Source organism: Pristis pectinata, chromosome 3, assembly GCF_009764475.1.
Source record: "Pristis pectinata isolate sPriPec2 chromosome 3, sPriPec2.1.pri, whole genome shotgun sequence".
NCBI classification, from domain to species: domain Eukaryota; kingdom Metazoa; phylum Chordata; class Chondrichthyes; order Rhinopristiformes; family Pristidae; genus Pristis; species Pristis pectinata.
The window spans coordinates 134,652,087-134,670,559 of NC_067407.1; the positions used below are offsets into that span (position 1 = coordinate 134,652,087).

The following is an 18,473-nucleotide window of genomic DNA, read 5'->3' on the forward strand; positions in this document are numbered from 1 at the left end:
AAAAGGCGGGTTAAGGCGGAGCAGAGAACGAGGAACCACTGCAGGGTTTCCCGAGGTCGTCTTCACCCCATCCCGCGCTCTCCGCAACAAGTTCAGACGGAATTTCACCCCCCCCCCCCCCCCCCCCCGTTCATATCTCCGCTGGCTGGGTGAGGCGCTGCTCTCAGATGGATGTAACACAGAAGCGCAAATCTGCCTCAATGCTTCCGATAAATCACGGCTGCCGATCTGCACTTTCAAAACGCACTTTAAAGAACACTTTTTCTAAATAACCCACTGCCAACTGTAACCCTACACAAAATAAGACTGGAAGCCCTTACAATGTGGATCAACGCGGCGATGATCAGTGCTCCCGTTAATCTAGCCCTTTATGTGTAATCTATCCATTAAATGTTTACATTAGTTGGGTGAATGGTTCATTCCCCCCTTTGATCCTTCACACACACCCTCTCTCTCCACGTGGTAAAACTCTCTGAATTCCGCGCAATCCTAAACGTTTTGTTATTAATTTGCAATAGTCACATTGATGTCAGGTTCCTGCCTACCCCTTCACACGCGAGAGCTGTGGACTGGCCCCCGGCGGGGCTAGGTGGGGGTTGCCGATTTCTGCAATGGGAGGTCGGGATTGCAGGGAGCCGTGACCCGGCCGGGGGGGGGGGGGGGGGTGTTGGTTCCCAGAGTGTTGGCCAGGACCCGCAGCCGGGTTTGCAAAGGGATGCTGTACGGTTGCGGACGAGGCGCCTGCGAGGATTATGTAATTTCTCTGGAGGCATGTGTGTGTGTGCACCACTTCCCCTCGGATGATTGACAGCACCCGCAGGAGGGTATATAAGGAGCGGAGCGCTGTGAAGCCTGGCTACTCTTGGGCTGCTAGTTAGCGCAGCGGCAGACATGCCCCAGTGAGTGAGAAGGGAGAGAGACAGACACAGAGTAACCAGCGAGCCTCCCCAACACACACATACACACACACACATCCCCCGTCAACAGATCACTTGCTACATCGAACACAGACTTCAAACACCGGGTGAGAGACCTTTTTTAATGCAATACAAGAAATAACTTGCAATATTTGAAAAGCCTATTCATGTCTATTTATCTATGTTAAGTTAAAACATTTCCCTTCCTTTATTGGGTAAATTGTTCACAGTCTTTGTATCGCAAAGTGGTAAGTCCCCTGAATCTGCTTCACTTAGTTGCAAAGGCTAGAGTGTAAATGAGGAGAGTTTGGGTTGGGTTTTGAAGGCGTCTGCGGCGCTCATTCAAGGCTATTGTGCTCTGTTGTAGGGCTGATGGTGCCGAGCGAAGAGTTGCGTTGGCTCCTGCTTTTGATGCTGGTGTTGGGAGCCAGGGGTCAGTCTGTCGGTAAGTAACAAGCCCCGGACTGCTGTACCCGCTTTATCTAAGCCGCCGGGCTGCTTGGGTTGGCCGCTGATGGGTGACTCTGTGTGATGTGCTCCCTTAGATGTTGTCCCCGAAGAGGAGGTCACCTTCGATCTGTTCACCATCAGCAATGTGAATCGACACACGGTTGGAGTGAAGCTCTTTCGAGGTCCCGACCGCAACACCCCGGCTTTCAGGTTCAGCAGATTCGACCAGATCCCAGCAGCTTCCAGCGAGAAGCTCCAGGAGATCGTGAGGCTCATGCAGTACCACGAGGGCTTCATCTTGGTGGCCAGCCTAAGGCAAGACAGGAAGAGCCAGGGGACGTTACTGTCCATCGAGGGCCCGGGTTACAAACGCCAGCTGGAGATCATCTCCAATGGACTCGCTAACACCCTGGATTTCCAGTACTCCGTGGAGAAGTCCCAGAATCTGGTCTCCTTCCAGGATGTGGACATCGCTGATTCCCAGTGGAAGAACATCACCATCCACGTGAACGGAGAGAACGCGTACCTCTATGTGGGCTGTGAGCTTGCTGATAGCTTCATCCTCGATGACCCTTTCTACGAACAACTGACCTCAACCAACAGCCGGCTATACGTGGCCAAAGGACTCACTCCAGGCAAGAACTTCAAGGTACGTATTGGGACGTCACCACCTAGTGATTGGCCAGCATCCAGCAATCAGATTGGTAGCAATCTTGTAAATCTAATCGCCACAGGTCATAAATGCCTCCCTTCTTCAATAATCCCGGGTACTTACCTCTATTGACATTTTGTGAATGGTTGCCCGGTGCTGGTTGTAAGGAGCTAATGGTGTTGTTGTTGCCTTGTGCACAGGGTTTCCTTCAGAACGTCCAGTTTATTTTTGGATCTTCCCTGGCGGATGTTCTCCAGAGTAAAGGCTGCCTTCAGCCAGGTAAGGTGGAACTCTCAGCTGTGTTGGGTGAAAGGGCTTTTGAAGTGTTTTGTGCATCTGTTCTGAAATACACCAGGGAGAATGGATAATCCCAGAATGAAAGGTCCCCTCTTTCTAAGGTATCTGTGAGGGTTTCTATGTGGCTTAACAGGCTGCATAGGCTGTTGTCATATTGGGTGGAGCTTCCTGGCTTGATCACACCCACAAGGCTAAGCACCCCTATCATATAGCAACAATAAGTCTCAGCCTTGGCTCAGTGGGCTGCACTCTTGTGTCTTGAGTCAGATGGTTGTGGGTTCACATCCTGTACCAGACACTTGAGCATTAAGGTCTATGCTGGAGACCTTTTGAGGAGTGGGAGGCTTGGGTGAGACGTGGAGATGGAACCCTGCCTGTTCTCAGGTGACCCTGTTGTCAAAAGTACAGGGGAGTTCTCCTGGGGTCTTTGCCAGCATCAATCCGTCAGCCAGCACCACTTACAGTACAGCAGCTTGCTTGGCCATTATCACATTGCTGTCGGCTGTTACTCACTGTGCATGGACTGGCTGCTGAGTGCCTTAACAATGCAGAAGTAGCCACTTCAACAAGTGCTTCATGGACTGTATAGTGCTTTGGGCATTGTGAATGGTGTCACTGAAATGCAAACATTTTCTCTAATTCAATGAACAAGGGGATTTGGATAATTTGGTTGGGTGGGTCATTTTGAGAAGCATTGTGAGACAAAAGGGAGGAAACTGAGGTGTCCAGGTGGAAAGCATGAATGTCATTGACAGGAGATTCTGGTTGTAAGAGGACTTGGAATTGATTTCAGAGTTGTTACCTTTATGCTGAAGACTTTGGTTTAAGATTCCTGTCTTGGGCAGATTGCTGGTTGCTTCAGAAATAAAACCCCTACTGATTGGAGTAGTATGTGGCTGGAAAACTGGATCGTTTATGTCAGAAGTTTTGAAAGATACGTCAAAATATTAGGGCAGTCTACAGAACAGTAGCAATCAGCAGAATGTAAAGCTTGTGCTGTGGAGAACTGCAGCTGTTATTGCTGCAAGGAAACTTCAGAAACAACCTCCAATGCCACAGTGGCCAAGACAGAGGATCCATCAGGGAAATATTTGAAGTCATGAATGGTGGGGAGGTTCCTGGAGATGTGAAGATAAGAGATATAAATTGGCACTTGATTCACTGAGCTCACATGCATCAGGATCTAGCCCAGATTTATTTTGTCTGTGTCTGACAAACCATGAGGAGCTCAGTCTTTCCACTGGCTCAAGAACTTGGAACAATTATTGGAATAAAAACAGAAAACGTTCGAGTTGCTCAGTGGGCTGAGTAGATTCAGAGCTAATGTTTCAGTCACACATACTTTCTACAGAACCTGCCTGCCTCCTCACAGATGCTGCTCAACCTGTTGAGTACCTCTGGTTTTACTTGGATAAACTTGGGCTTCAGTGGTTTTTGTTTAAGCTAGTTTAATTATTCAGTGCACTAGGGGGCAGGCTACTCCATGGGCAGAGCAGTAAGTCTGGAATAAGATGCAGGCAACATCTGGGAAGAGGGTGAGGAAGAGTTAACCTTTCCGTGTCTATTCCCATGTGAGTCGTTGCCTCTGTTTCTCTCTCCACCAATACAGCCTTGAACTACTGCTGAATGTTTCCAGCATTTTTTGTTTTTATTCCACAAGTGGATGGACTTAATTTTAAGAACAGCTCGTTCATCTTACTGAAGTCCGGTTGGTTTGCCTGGGTGATTATCCTTTCAGAAACTCCAGTCGTGTTCCCCTTCAGAGATTTCTTTCTTTCAATATGGACTCAAGTCCATGTACTCCTAGATGATATACACAACAGGCCACTCAGCCCATCGTCCCTGTATCAGCTACCAATCTGCACCACTCCTCTGCTCTTTACCTGTGATCCCAAAATCACTCCATCACTTTCGAAGCAGCTAAGCTTTTTCCCAAGATGGTTGAACTGCTCTTGCCTGTAGAGGATGGAGCAAACAGGACCAACGAGCACCTTCAAAGGGGCATTGGGTAGGCACTTGAGAGAGAATAATTTGGGTAGCTACAGGGCAAGGTCTGGGGAATGGCTATGGTGGGATTGCTATACTAGCAACCAGCATTGAGTTGAGGGGCCAAATGGGTACCCTCTGTGCTGTAACAATTCTATGATTCCAATTCTAATCATTTATCATGCGGTCTTGTCATTAACTCTTGACCTTACAATCCACCTTGTCATGGCCCTTGCACCTTACTGTCTACCGGCACTGCACTTTCTCTGTAACTGTAACACTATATTCTGCATTATTATTGCTTTTCCCTTGTTCTACCTGGACGTACTGATGTTTTGGAATGATCTTTCTGGATGGCTGACAGAACTAAGTTTTTGTATCTTGGTAAATGTGACAATAGTGAACCAATACCATTGAGAATGGTCAGTCTTTCACACTCTTGTGGATGAGTTATAGTTGCAGACTTATACTAACTACTGAAATGTCACGTGGCGTATGGGAGGAACAGAAACGTTCAGAGTCCTAGGGCTTGGGAAATGGGAAGTTCTCCTGTTCCTTAAGCTAGTATAAAATGCTCTGACATTCATGGATGGATTTTAAGGGTCTACCAGGGGAACAAGCCAACTGAGAGGTGGTTTCAAGGATCTCTAGAATGACATGAAGTGCACAACATCCTTTGAACAACCTCCCTTCTGGCACTCATTCTCCACAACGACAAATTGAACTGATATCATTGAGAAGGTTAGAAACCCTCCTGTAAAGGAGCAGACAGGGGATGGCAAAGCAAGAAGAATGGTGGCCTGAGATACCAGTTCCCTCCCGTCAATCTGAATAACCATTGCAGACAGAGTTGGTTCAGGGTGGGGGAGTGACAATACTTTATCAATGTTTTCCAAATGGCAGGAAGTGAGGAGTGCTGAGTACAGGAGTTGGGACATCCTGTTACAGCTGTACAAGATGTAGTTAAGGCCGCATTTGGAGTACTGCATGCAGTTCTGGTTGCCCTGCTATAGGAAGGACGTCATTAAACTGGAGAGGGTGCAGAGAAGATTTACGAGGATGTTACCAGGACTGCAGGGTTTGGGTAACAATGACAGGCTGGATAGGCTGGGACTTCTTTTCCCTGGAGTGTAGGAGGCTGAGGGGTGATTCTGCAGAGGTTTATAAAACCATGAGGGGCATAGATAAGGTGGATGGTCACGGTCTTTTCCTCAGGGTAGGGTAGTCCAAAACAAGAAGGCAAAGGTTTAAAGTGAGAGGGAAAAGATTTAAAAGACACTTCATCCAAAGCACAGTCTACAATTCATCCAGAGCACTGGCTGTACCCCACTGTGAGACTCTTCCCAAATCACAGGTCAAGTTCTGTCTAGTGTGCTGGCGACGCCTGATCTAAAGCATTGACTGTACCCACCCAGAGCACTAGTTACAGCCCATTCAGAGTGCTGGCTATAGCCAACCTAGAGAGCTGGCTACCCCTATCCAAAGAGCTGGGTATACTCCCTCCAGAATATTGGTCACACCTCATACAGAGCACTGGGGACAACTCCATTCAGAACACTGGCTGCAATCCATCCAGAGTCCTGGACACTCCCATCCAGAGATTGCTTGACGTAATAACTTCCTGACTCTTGAACTCAATGCCCCAACCAATAAAGGCAGGCATGCAATACACCTTCTTCACCACCCTATCAAACTGTACAGACCCTGTCAGGGGGTGATGGACTTGGATCCCAAGATCCCTCTGTACATCAAGAGTTCTCTCTTGATCTCTTTGTGTTATTTTGTACAACTCTGCCTGAATGAAAGATCCCATCACGTTTCCAGAGTAGCCCTGACTGCAGAGAGGGAACAGCTTCTGAGGAAGTTCTGGTCCATGATCTTTGCCTTAGAATCCTGGTCCACAATTGTCTCACTTTGGGAGCTGGTGATTTTTATTTCAGTTTATTTTCACTCTGTCCTTCAACATTTGTAGTTTGGTTTCGTGTTGTAGCTGTATAAAACTTTGGTTAGGCCACATTTCGAGAACTGTGTGCAGTTCTGGTTGCCCCATTACGGGAAGGATGTGAAGGCTTTAGAGAAGCTGCAGAAGAGGTTCGCCAGGATGTTCCCTGGATCAGAGAGTAGTAGCTGTAAGGAAAATTTGGATTGTTTTCTCTGGAGTATCAGAGGCTGAGGGGCAACCCATTCTAAGTTTATGCAATTATGAGAGGCATAGATAGGGTAGATAGTCAGTCTTTATCCCAGGGTAGAAATGTCAAATACTAGAAGGCATAGCTTTAAGGTGAGAGGGGGAAAGTTTAAAGGAGATGTGAGGGGCAAGATTTTTTTTACACAGAGAGTGGTAGGTGTCTAGAATGCGATTCCAGGGGAGGTGGTGGAAGCGGACACGATAGTGGTGTTTAAGAGGCATTTAGACAGACACATGAACAGACAGGGAATGGAGGGATATGGACCATGTGCAGGCAGATGGGATTGACATCATGGTCAGCACAGACATTGTGGGCCGAAGGGCCTGTCCCAGTGCTGTACTGTTCTATGTTCTGTATTGTGTTGGGACGGTGGTGATTCTGTCCCCTGTTGATGGAAAGCAGCACGGGCCAATCTCAATGAGTCTCGGATCTTCTGCGACTTGACTACTGCTGTATTTCCCGAGGTGCTGTCTTTCTGATGGTAACACAGTGGCATAAGTAGTAGAGCCACTGCCTCGCAGCTCCAGAGACCCAGGTTCAATCCTGACCTCCGGTGCTGTCTGTGTGGAGTTTGCACGTTCTGCCCATGACCGCATGGATTTCCTCCTAGTGTGGGTAAGTCCAGTTAACCTACCAGCATGTTTTTGGGATATGGGAGGAGACCAGAGTACCTGCGTGGATTCGGAGAAGGTGTATGCTCGACACAAGCAGCACCCGAGGTCAGGGTTGAGTTCGGGTGCTGGAACTGTGAGGCTGTGGCATCAGCTGCTGAGCCACTGTGTCACCTAACCAGGTAGGATCTAGCTTACCTGAGATCAGTAACACAGCGAAGCCCCTGAAGGTCAAAGGGGTCTCTGTGGTCTGTCGGTTTCCGCTCTATTTTCGATGATGAACAGTTGCTAAAACTGTTGGAATGTGCCAGGAAGGTGAATCATTCATAGGCTGTGGCCTTCGTTGGTACGGCCAGTGTCTAACATCCACCTGCAATGGCCTTTGAGAAGGTGTTGTTGAGCCATTTTCCTGAACCGTCACCGTCCACCTTTCATTTGGGCCCAAAGTGCCATTGAGAAGGAATTTGAGGTTTATAGAACCAACGATTATTGAATCATACAGCATGGAAACAGGCCCTTCAGACCATGCCGGCCAAGATACCCATCCAAGCTAGTCCCATTTGCCCACGTTTGGCCCATATCCCTCTAAACCTTTCCAACCTGTCCAACGTCTTTTAAATGTTGTTATTGTATCTGCCGCTACCACTTCCTATGGCGGTTTGTTCCATATACGTACCGCCCTCTGCGTGAAGAAGTTGCCCCTCAGGTCCCTTTTAAATCTTTTTCCTTTCACCCTAAGCCTATGCCTTCTGGTTTTTGATTCCCCTTCACCGGGGATGAAGACTCTGTGCATTCACCCTGTCTGTGCCCCTCATGATCTTGTGGACGCTGTAAGGTCTGTGATGAAGGACTAGTGACAAGTCTCCAGGAAGCTCTGCAACTCGGAGGGGTGTTGTTGGTACCAGTGTTCTGCCCTGTCATGACAGAGGGCATGACTTTGGGAGGCAGAGTGGTTGTAACCATCACGGTCCTGAGTGTTATTGCCAGAATCCCATCAGGCACACAAGCATCGAAACAGACCCCATTTGTTGCCAGTCATTACTCAGTGCTGTGGATGTCAGCAGTAGTCTGTTTTCAGTTTGTGTGTCTGCCGTAGTACCCAGGACATAGCACACTGGGACTTGAACCGTGTGCCCTGTGGAAGATAAACTGTTCTTTGGGGAATGTGGATGATTAAGACAATGATTCACAGGTTCTTCTGATGGAATTCGTGCCAGCAAGAGACCACGGCTGCTTGCAGTTTTCACAGTGGTGCCATTCCAGTGTCCCTCTGCCTCTCTGTCCCTCTCCCTCCGTCTCCCCCCCCGCCCCTCTCTCTCTCTCTCTCTCTCACTCTCACTCTCTGTATCGGTAGCATAGCGGTTAACGTAACGCTATTACAGTGCCAGCGACCCGGGTTCAATTCCGGCCGCTGTCTGTAAGGAGTTTGTACATTCTCCCCGTGTCTGCGTGGGTTTCCTCCGGGTGCTCCGGTTTCCTCCCACATCCCAAAGATGTACGGGTTAGGAAGTTGTGGGCATGCTATGTTGGCACCAGAAGCGTGGCGACACCTGTGGGCTGCCCCCAGCATACTCTGTGCAAAAGATGCATTTCACTGTGTGTTTCGATGTACATGTGACTAATAAATAAAGAAATAAATCTCTTCCCTCTTTCTCTCCTCCCCTCCCTCTACCCCCTCCCTCTATCTCCTCTCTCTTCCCCTCTCTCTCTACCCTCTTTCCTTCCCTACCTCTTTTCTCTGCCCCCCACTTCTCTCTGCTTCCTACTCTCCTGCACTCTCTCCATCTCTACAGGATGAAAATGACCTGTATTTCTTTAAAGGTTATCGTTATGAAATTAGTCAATGGAGAGAGAGAGAAAGAGAGAGACAGAGAGCGAGTCACTTAAAATAATGACATCCTGTCCATCAAATATCTCCCATTTCCCAAAGTGCACGTCAATTAATTCCCTGTGCTTTTGTCTATTCTAGTCATCTCTTGTTGAGAATCTTGTCAAGTGCTTCATTTAGACACCATCTATTAACCTGCCTCATCCACCATAAAGTCATATGCACGTGACACTTTCTTCCAAGTGTTATTTTTGTAACTTTCTCGATGCGAAGGAGAATCATAGAGTCATACAGCATAGAAACAGGCCCTTCAACCCACCATTCCCATGGTAAGCACCCATGCATACAATCCCATTTACCGGTACTTGCTCCATTGCCTTCTATGCCCTGGTGATTGAAATGGTCAGCTAGATAAATGCAGTGAGATTCTCTGCCTCCACCACCCATTGCAGATTCCAACCACCCTCTGGGTGAAGAAAACATTCTTCCCTAGATCTTCTCTAAACATCTGACCCCCTATGTTAACCCTATGCTAAGGTGAAAAGTTCCTTACAATCCACACTCTCTGAACCCATTCCATAAATTTAGGATAGTTTGGGAGAAAAATTCAGGGACCCTAACCAGCCAGGTGTGTGTCAGAGATAGGTCTGTAATAATATGAGCCTGCTTGGCTGAGTAATGCTTCATTCTGCAAGATGTGCTTGTGAGTCTCACCTTGTAGAGTCGGGAGTTGGAGCGAGATTTGTAGCGGGAGCTTTAGAAAGAGGTGAGTCTCTGTGCGTGTGCAGGAGTCTAAAAGAGGCACATTTGCAAATTGTGAATAGTTGACTGGCTAATTAATAGCATGCAATAAAAAGAAGGTAGAGTCAAGCAGAGTGGCCATTTTGGAGCAGCCATTGTTGGAGTGGACCAGTGTTAGAGTGGGGGATTGAGGCTTTGGCTCAAGAGGCTTCGGTGAGAGGAGGCAGAAGCTAAGGTAAGTCTCTGGTAAGTTTGTTTCTTTCTTTCTAGTGCCAGGCTAGAGTAGTTAGACTCCAGGGTCAGTGGTGTGTTCATCTTGTGAGATGTGGGAGTTCTGGGAGACCTCCAGTCTCCCTGATAACTACATCTGCGTGAGGTGCATCCAGCTGCAGCTTCTTACAGACTGTGTTGGGGAACTGGAGCTGCAGCTGGATGACCTTTGGCTCCTACAGGAGAACAAGGAGTTCATAGATAGGAGCTACAGGGAAGCAGTCACTCCGAAGCTGCAGAGGGCAGGTAGCTGGGCGACTGTCAGGAGAAGGAAGGGGAATAGGCTGGTAGTGCAGAGTACCCCAGTGGCCATTCCCCTCAATAACAGCTATACCGCTTTGGATACTGTTTGGGGGGAATGACCTACCAGAGGAAAGCCATAGTGACCAGGCCTCTGGCACTGAGCCTGGTTGTGTGGCGCAGAAGGGAAGGGGAGAGAAGAGGAGGGCAGTAGTGATAGGGGACTCTTATAGCTAGGGGGGCAGACAGGAGATTCTGTGGACGTGAAAGAGACTCCCGGATGGTATGTTACCTCTCGGGTGCCAGGGTCAGGGACGTCTCGGATTGGATCCACAGCATCCTGAAGGGGGAGGGTGAACAGCCAGAGGTCGTGGTACATGTTGGTACCAATGATATAGGTAAGAAAAGAGATGAGATCCTGAAGAGGGAATATAGGGAGTTAGGTAAGAAGCTGAAAAGCAGGACCTCAAGGGTAGTAATCTCTGGATTGCTGCCTGTGCCACGCACCACTGAGGGTAAGAATTGGGTTGATTTGGCAGATGAATGCTTGACTGAGGAGTTGGTGCAGGGAGCAGGGTTTCAGATTTGTTGATCATTGGGATCTCTTCTGGGGAAGGTATAACCTGTACAAAAGGGAAGGGTTACACCTGAACTGGAGGGGGACCAACATTCTTGTGGGCAGGTTTGCTAGAACTGTTGGGGAGGGTCTAAACTAGTTTGGCAGGGGGATGGGAACCCCAGTGATAGGTCAGAGGTTGGTTCATTTACTGTACAAGTAGATGCATCGTGTAGAAAGAGTGTGAGGAAGGATAGGCAGTTGAAAGGGCAGAATTGCAGTCAGTTGGATGGGCTGAAATGTGTCTAACATGAGAAGCATCAGGAACAAGGGTGATGAACTTAGAGCATGGGTAAGTACGTGAAACTATGATGTGGTGGCCATTACAGAGACTTGGCTGTCACAGGGGCAGGCATGGCTGCTGGATGTTCCGGGGTTTGGATGTTTCAAAAGAGACAGGGATGAAGGTAAAAGAGGTGGGGGAGTGGCTTTGCTGGTCAGGGACAGTGTCACAGCTGTAGAAAGGGAGGATGTCCTGGAGGAATCGTCCACTGAGTCAGTGTGGGTAGAAGTCAGAAACAGGAAAGGAGCGATCACTCCATTGGGAGTATTCTACAGACACCCCAATGGCAGCAGAGACGCTGAGGAGCAGAATGGGAGGCAGATTTTAAAAAGGTGCAAAAATAACAGGGTTGTTGTTATGGGTGATTTCAACTTCCCTAATATTGATTGGCACCTCCTTAGTGTAAAGGGGATAGATGGGGCAGAGTTTGTTAGGAGTGTCCAGGAAGGATTCCTGACACAGTACGTGGACGGGCCGACTAGAGGAGAGGTCATACTGGACCTGGTACTAGGCAATGAGCCTGATCAGGTTTCAGATCTCTCGGTAGGAGAGCCTTTTAGAGATAGTGACCATAACTCCTTGACCTTTACCATAGCCTTGGAGAGGGATAGGAGCAGAGGATATGGGAAAGTATTTTATTGGGGAGGGGGAATTATGATGCTCTTTGGCAGGAACTTGGGAGCGTAAATTGCGAAAATTGCACAGCGGAAATATGGAGATTGTTTAGGAAGTACTTGCATGGGGTTCTGGATAGCTTTGTCCCATTGAGGCAAGGTAATGGTGGTAGACTGAAGGAACCGTGGTTGACAAGAGACATAGAATATCTTGTCAAGAGGAAGAAAGAAGCTTACCTAGGGTTTAGAAAGCAGGGATTGGACAGGGCCCTGGAGAGTTACAAGGTAGCCAGGAAGGAGCTTAAGAATGGACAGGAGAGCTAGAAGGGGGCATGAGAAGGCCTTGGTGAGTAGGACCAAGGAAAACCCAAGGTGTTCTACACGTATATGAGGAATAGGAGGATGACTAGAGTGAGGGTAGGACCGGTCAGGGATAAAAGAGGAAACATGTGCCTGTGGTCAGAAGAGGTAGAGAAGGCCCTTAATGAATACTTTGTTTCAGTATTCACCAGTGAGAGATACCTTGATGTTTGTGAGGATGGCGTACAACAGGCTGATACGCTCGGGCATGTCAACGTGAGGAAAGAGAATGTGCTGGAACTCTGGAAAAGCATTAGGATGGATAAGTCACTGGGACCGGATGGGATATATCCAAGGTTATTATGGGAAGCAAGGGAAGAGATTGCTGCGCCTTTGGCAATGATCTTTGTGTCCTCACTGGCCACAGGAGAAGTGCTAGATGATTGGAAGGTGACAAGTGTTGTTCCTTTGTTCAAGAAAGAAATTACAGACCAGTGAGTCTTACTTCAGTGGTGGGCAAATTACTGGAGAAGATTCTTAGAGACAGGATTTATGGGCATTTGGAGAAGCATAGGCTGATTAGGGACAGTCAGCATGACTTTGTGAGGGACAGATTGTGCCGCACGAGCCTGATTGAATTCTTTGAGGATGTGACAAAGCACATTGATAAAGGTAGAGCAGTGGATGTGGTGTACATGGATTTTAGTAAGGTGTTTGATAAGGTTCCTCATGGAAGGCTCACTCAGAAAGTCAGGAGGCATGGGATCCATGGAAACTTGGCTGTGTGGATTCAGAATTGGCTCGCCCATAGAAGACAGAGGGTGGTTGTAGATAGACAGTATACTGCCTGGAGGTTGGTGTTCCGCAGGGATCTGTTCTGGGACCCCTACTCTTTGTGATTTCTATAAATGACATGGATGAGGATGTGGAAGGGTTGGTTAGTAAGTTTGCTGATGACACGAAGGTTGGTGGTGTTGTGGATAGTGTAGAAGGTTGCTGTAGATTACAACAGGACACTGATAGGATGCAGAGCTGGGCTGAGAAGTGGCAGATGGAGTTCAACCCGGAAAAATGTGAAATGGTACACTTTGGAAGATTGAATTTGAAGGCAGAATACAAGGTTAATGGCAGGACTCTTAGCAGTGTGGAGGAACAGAGGGATCTTGGGGTCCACGTCCATAGATCCCTTAATGTTGCCGCGCAGGTTGATAGGTTTTTTAAGAAGGCATGTGGTGTATTGGCTTCAAGTATCAGGGTATTGAGTTCAAGAGCCATGAGGTAATGTTGCAGCTCTGTAAAACTCTGGTTAGACCACACTTGGAGTGTTGTGTTCAGTTATGGTCGCCTCATTATAGGAAGGATGTGGAAGCTTTAGAGAGGGTGCACAGGAGATTTATTAGGATGCTGTCTGGATTGGAGAGCATGTCTTATAAGGATAGGTTGAGTGAGCTTGGGCTTTTCTCTTTGGAGAGAAGGAAGATGAGAGGTGACTTGATAGAGGTGTAACAAGATGATAAGAGGCATAGATCAAGTGGACAGTCAGAGACTTTTTCCCAGGGCGAAAATGGCTAATACAAGGAGGCATCATTTTAAGGTGATTGGAGGAAGGTATAAGGGGGATGTCAGAGGTAAGTTATTGACACAGAGATTGGTGGGTGCGTGGAACACACTGCTGGCAGAGGTTGTGGGGGCAGATACATTAGGGACATGTAAGAGACTCTTAGGTAGGCACATGAATGATAGAAAAATGGAGGGCTATGTGTGAGGGAAGGGTTAGATAGATATTAGAGCAGGATAAGATGTCAGCACAACATTGTGGGTTGAAGGGCCTGTACCGTGCTGTAGTGTTCTTTGTTTTATGCTCTATTTCAATGAGCCCTCCTTCCAGGAGTGTGGCTTCCTGAATTAGATGTTTGAAGTAACTTTCTACATTGCTGCTGTTCAGTTGAGTAGTTACTTAAAAGTTGTGACAAGGTATTCTCCCAATTAAGCATGAGCATCAGGCAACTTTGTGAGCCACAATGTTTTTTGTGGAAATGACTACGGGTGGGAGTATTTGAGAGAGATACCCTACTCAAAGCCCTTATCCAAGTGTTGGGAATAGCACCACACTGGCTCAGGAAGTTCACTCACGAGACTTGCTGTCAAGAGATCTAGACTGACAATTCCAGTGCAAATCTGGTTGATTACTGCTTTGTTGGAGGTGCCCTTATCTTTTACATGGGTCATGAAACCAAGGTCCCGTCAACTCACTGAGGTGGATATAAAAGAGACTCCTTCAGAAAAGAGCAGATGAGCTGTCCTTGGTGTCCTGCATGATTTTTATTCCTCAACTAAGATCAGAAGAGAAGCAGATTATCTGTCTTAATCACTTTGCTGTTCATGAGATCTTGCCGTATGTCAATTGGCTGTTGTGTTTTCTATTACAATAGTGACTGTGTTTCAGCAGCTCTCTTTGGGATGTCTTGGGGTAGGGAGAAATGCTATATACAATGCAAGCTTTTATTACATGCAAGTTTTTATTTAACTTGGAGCACATTCAGAATACTCCAATAATCTCAAATAGTGCTCCAAATGAGGGTTGGCTTTAAGATTTTTTTTCTTGATGGGTGGAAAATAGGATGATTTGTAACTGAGTAAGGGATTTTCTATCCTGCGGTGATAAGACTATTGAACGGTTCCCTGATACGATGAGATGGACTCTTGACTTCACAATCAACCTTGTTTGACCTTGCACCTTATTGTCTACCTGCAATGCACTTCCCTGTAGCTGTGACACTTTACTCTGTATTCTGTTATTGTTTTTACCCTGTGCTACCTCAATGCACTGTGTAATGAATTGATCTGCACGAACAGTATGCAAGACAAGTTTTTCACTGTACCTCGTTACAAGTGACAATAATAAACCAATACCAATACCAATAAACAAAACAAGTCCTTTGCAAACTACTTTATGACTTAATCTTAAATAAAATGAGAAAATATTCTCCTGAAGTATTATATCATTACAGCAAAATTGCCATACCTCTGGGTGTTGTGTTGTCCCAAGACATTGTGGTCAGTGACGTAGTGTTACTGCTGAGTTATCTGATCTCAAAATGTTAGTCGTGCATTGTCTGATCCTTTGAGTGTTAACACACTTGCAGCTTGCAGTGTCACTAAACAGCCTATTGCAACTGCCCAGAATACTGTTGTGGTAAATTTATTCTTTCAGGAAACTATTGTGATATTATCATCACCCAAGAATATCTTTGAGGTGTTATAATTCACTGCAGTTTTAGTGTTACATTACTATTGCCTGATATCTATTGTGCCATTAACAATTCCCTGGGGTATCCTTATGTTGTTACAAATTCTTCCCACTGTCATTGTGATATAATCTTTTCCCTAGAGTATCATTAATTTGTTATCATATATCCAGAATATTATTAGGTTAATGGGCAGATCACACTGATAATTACCAGGTTGTATTGTAGAGAACCTTCAGTTAACTGGCAGGCATGGTAGTGTAGCGGTTAGCGTAACGCTATTACAGTGCCAGTGACCTGGGTTCAATTCCGGCTGCTGTCTGTAAGGAGTTTGTACGTTCTCCCCATGTCTGCGTGGGTTTCCTCCGGGTGATCCAGTTTCCTCCCACATTCCAAAGACGTATGAGTTAGGAAGTTGTGGGCATGCTATGTTGGCGCTGGAAGCATGGAGACACTTGCAGCCTGGTCCCCAGAACACTCTACGCAAAAGATGCATTTCACTGTGTGTTTTGATGTACATGTGACTAATAAAGATAGCTTATCTTATCTGATCCCTCACTCTGTCCCTGATTCACCACTGAATTTAGGCTGTGGAAGTATTTTTTCACTGTAGGGTTTGTGACCCCACTGTCCAGAAATCAAAAGATATTTAGACAGGTACGTGGATAGGGAACATTTAGAGGGATATGGGCCAAACGCAGAGAAATGGGACTAGCTCAAGTAGACAACTTGGTTGGCGTGGACAAGTTGGGCCAAAGGGCCTGTTTCCATGCTCGATGACTCAATGTAAAATTAACTGAAATTTTCCAAAAAGAGGTGAGTTACTAATTTAGAAATTAGCAAATTACACCATTTGGAGGAAGAATAGGGAACTGGGATTCAGAAGGTGGAATTTCCAGCGCCATGCATGGCTTGCCGAGATCTGTGACCTCAGCATACAGGCCACCAACTCTACAGGCTTTATCAACTCAGCCGCCGTGAAGATGAGAGGTGGTGGGAAGATAATTGCCCAATAAAAAACAGAATAATTTCTCTCTGTCAATAATTCACAATCCATTTGTAGGAAATGGGCAGTTTTGACATTATGTTTAAGCTTGTTTCTTAACTGAATGAGCTGAGGGGCTGGGTAGACTTTGTGTCCTCAGCTTTCTGTCACTGATCACTGAACACAGTCACACTCATTTGAATGGTGTTGCTGACTTTAATTAAAATGGTATGTTTAATGAAATATTTTGTGTAATTTCTTTTATTTCTTTCCATATTTGTTATTTATTAATTAATTAGCAGTAGTTTAATATGTCAAATGCATTATACTTCACATTTTCATAATAACTTATTTTTTGAATTATTTAAATCAAATTCAACTGTTTTTAAATGTTGGAGGTTACGTGAGACATTAAAACATGCATATTGAGCTGTGAATGTCAGGTGGATGCCATGGGTTGGAACTTAAGACATGTTATAATCAACTACCCCTGGCATTATTACTTTAGTGTGAGTTACCCTCAGTAACACTGCATTATTGACATTTCCCCCAGTATCATTATGTTAATATCAATTAGCCCCACTATCACTGTGTTACTCCCCATCTCCGTTGTGTTACAATGGTCTCCCCAGTATCATTTTGTTACCATTACTTCCTGAGTTCTGTGGGAATTATAATCCGTTCGGTGGAGTAACATGGTGTTATTATCTCCCAGTATTGTTCTGTTTCTGTGGATTTTCCCTACTCTCATTGTATTAATATCAGTTCCCCAGAGCTGAATTGCGTTATTGTCAATTCCCAGAGTATAATTGTGCTGGTATGAATTATCAATCCGTTATTACCGATTCTCCGCAGCACCATTGTGTACTAGACCCACCAGGGTCATTTTGTTCTTGTTAGTCCCCTGACTATCATGGCGTTATTCTAAATTCTGCTGTATCATTCTGTCATTATCATTTCCCAGCAGCGTCATTGTGTTATTATCAATTCAACAGTGTCACATTACCTTGTTTCTCCAATTTTCTTCAATATTTGTGTGCTATTACCACCTAATGTCATTGGGCTATTATTGGTTCTGCAGGTTATCATAGAACATAGAACAGTACAGCACAGAACAGGCTCTTCAGCCCACAATGTTGTGTTGACATAGCTGTTCTCTCCTACCTACAGAATGCCCATATCCCTCCATTTTCCTCTCATTCATGTGCCCATCCAAGTCCCTCTTAAAAGCCCCCAATGAGATTGCCTCCACCACCCTATCAGGCAACGCATTCCAGGCATCCACCACTCTCTCAGTAAAAAACATACCCCTCACGTCTGTTCTGAACCTACCCCCCTCACCTTAAATGCATGCCCTCTGGTATTGGATCGCTCAATAATGGGAAAAAGATATTGCTTGTCCACCCTATCTATGCCCCTCATCATTTTATACACCTTCAACAGATCACCCATCAGCCTCCACCACTCCAGAGAAAAGAGCCCAAGTTTGTCCAGCCTCTCCTCATAACACATGCCCTCTAATCCAAGCAGCATCCTAGTAAACCTCCTCTGCACCCTCTCTAAAGCCTCGACATCCTTCCTATAGTGAGGTGACCAGGTATATCATTGTGTTATATTGAATTCCCATAAATATCATTGTGATATTGGCAATCTCACCCAATATCATCATGTTATTATCATTTCTCCCCAGAGTATATTATAATCAATTCCTCTGAGTGTGTTACTTGGAGCTCTACCCTCTTATTATTGGATTATTATCAATTCTCCCAGTTTCAGGGAAAAATCGAGCATTTTCATTGAATAGACTTCACTCATATTGGGCTGGGACCAATATTCTAGTGAATCATATAACTAGGGCTGTAGGTAAAGCTTTAAACTCAGTCGGAGATGGGTAAGTGGGTTTGGTGGGAGAAAATTTAGAAAGTTAGGGAGAACAAATGAGATGTGAGTGTAGGAGAGTGAAACGGATAATGACAATCAGAGTCTTGTCAGGAAGGGAATATGCATAAAACATAAGAATTACCTTCCAGGTGGAGCCAGAGCCGAGTACAATGGTAAAATGCCAACATTTCAGGCTCTGTCTGAATGCACGCTACAAGGTAGTTGAATAAATGGCACAAATCTATATGGATACAATCTCATTGCAAAAATGTGGTTGGAATGTGACTAAGACTGGGAATTAATTTCTGCACGATATGTAATGAAGAAAATTTGGGCAGAATGGAAAAGGGGAGGTACAATAATAA

General features: G+C 45.9%; 1 protein-coding gene across 2 annotated transcripts in view; it reads left to right on the forward strand.

Annotated features, from left to right (window-relative positions):
• Nucleotides 1–854: 854 nt before the first annotated feature.
• Nucleotides 855–18,473, forward strand: part of LOC127568104 (thrombospondin-2-like) — an 88,055-nt gene continuing 70,436 nt past the window's right edge. Inside the window, exons 1-4 of one of the 2 annotated variants that reach the window (XM_052011420.1) lie at nucleotides 855–1,024; nucleotides 1,285–1,362; nucleotides 1,463–2,016; nucleotides 2,220–2,298. In XM_052011420.1, coding sequence (XP_051867380.1) covers nucleotides 1,290–1,362; nucleotides 1,463–2,016; nucleotides 2,220–2,298 — 706 coding nt within the window. In that variant the 5' untranslated portion in view covers nucleotides 855–1,024; nucleotides 1,285–1,289. The other variant, XM_052011421.1, reaches the window with a different exon arrangement.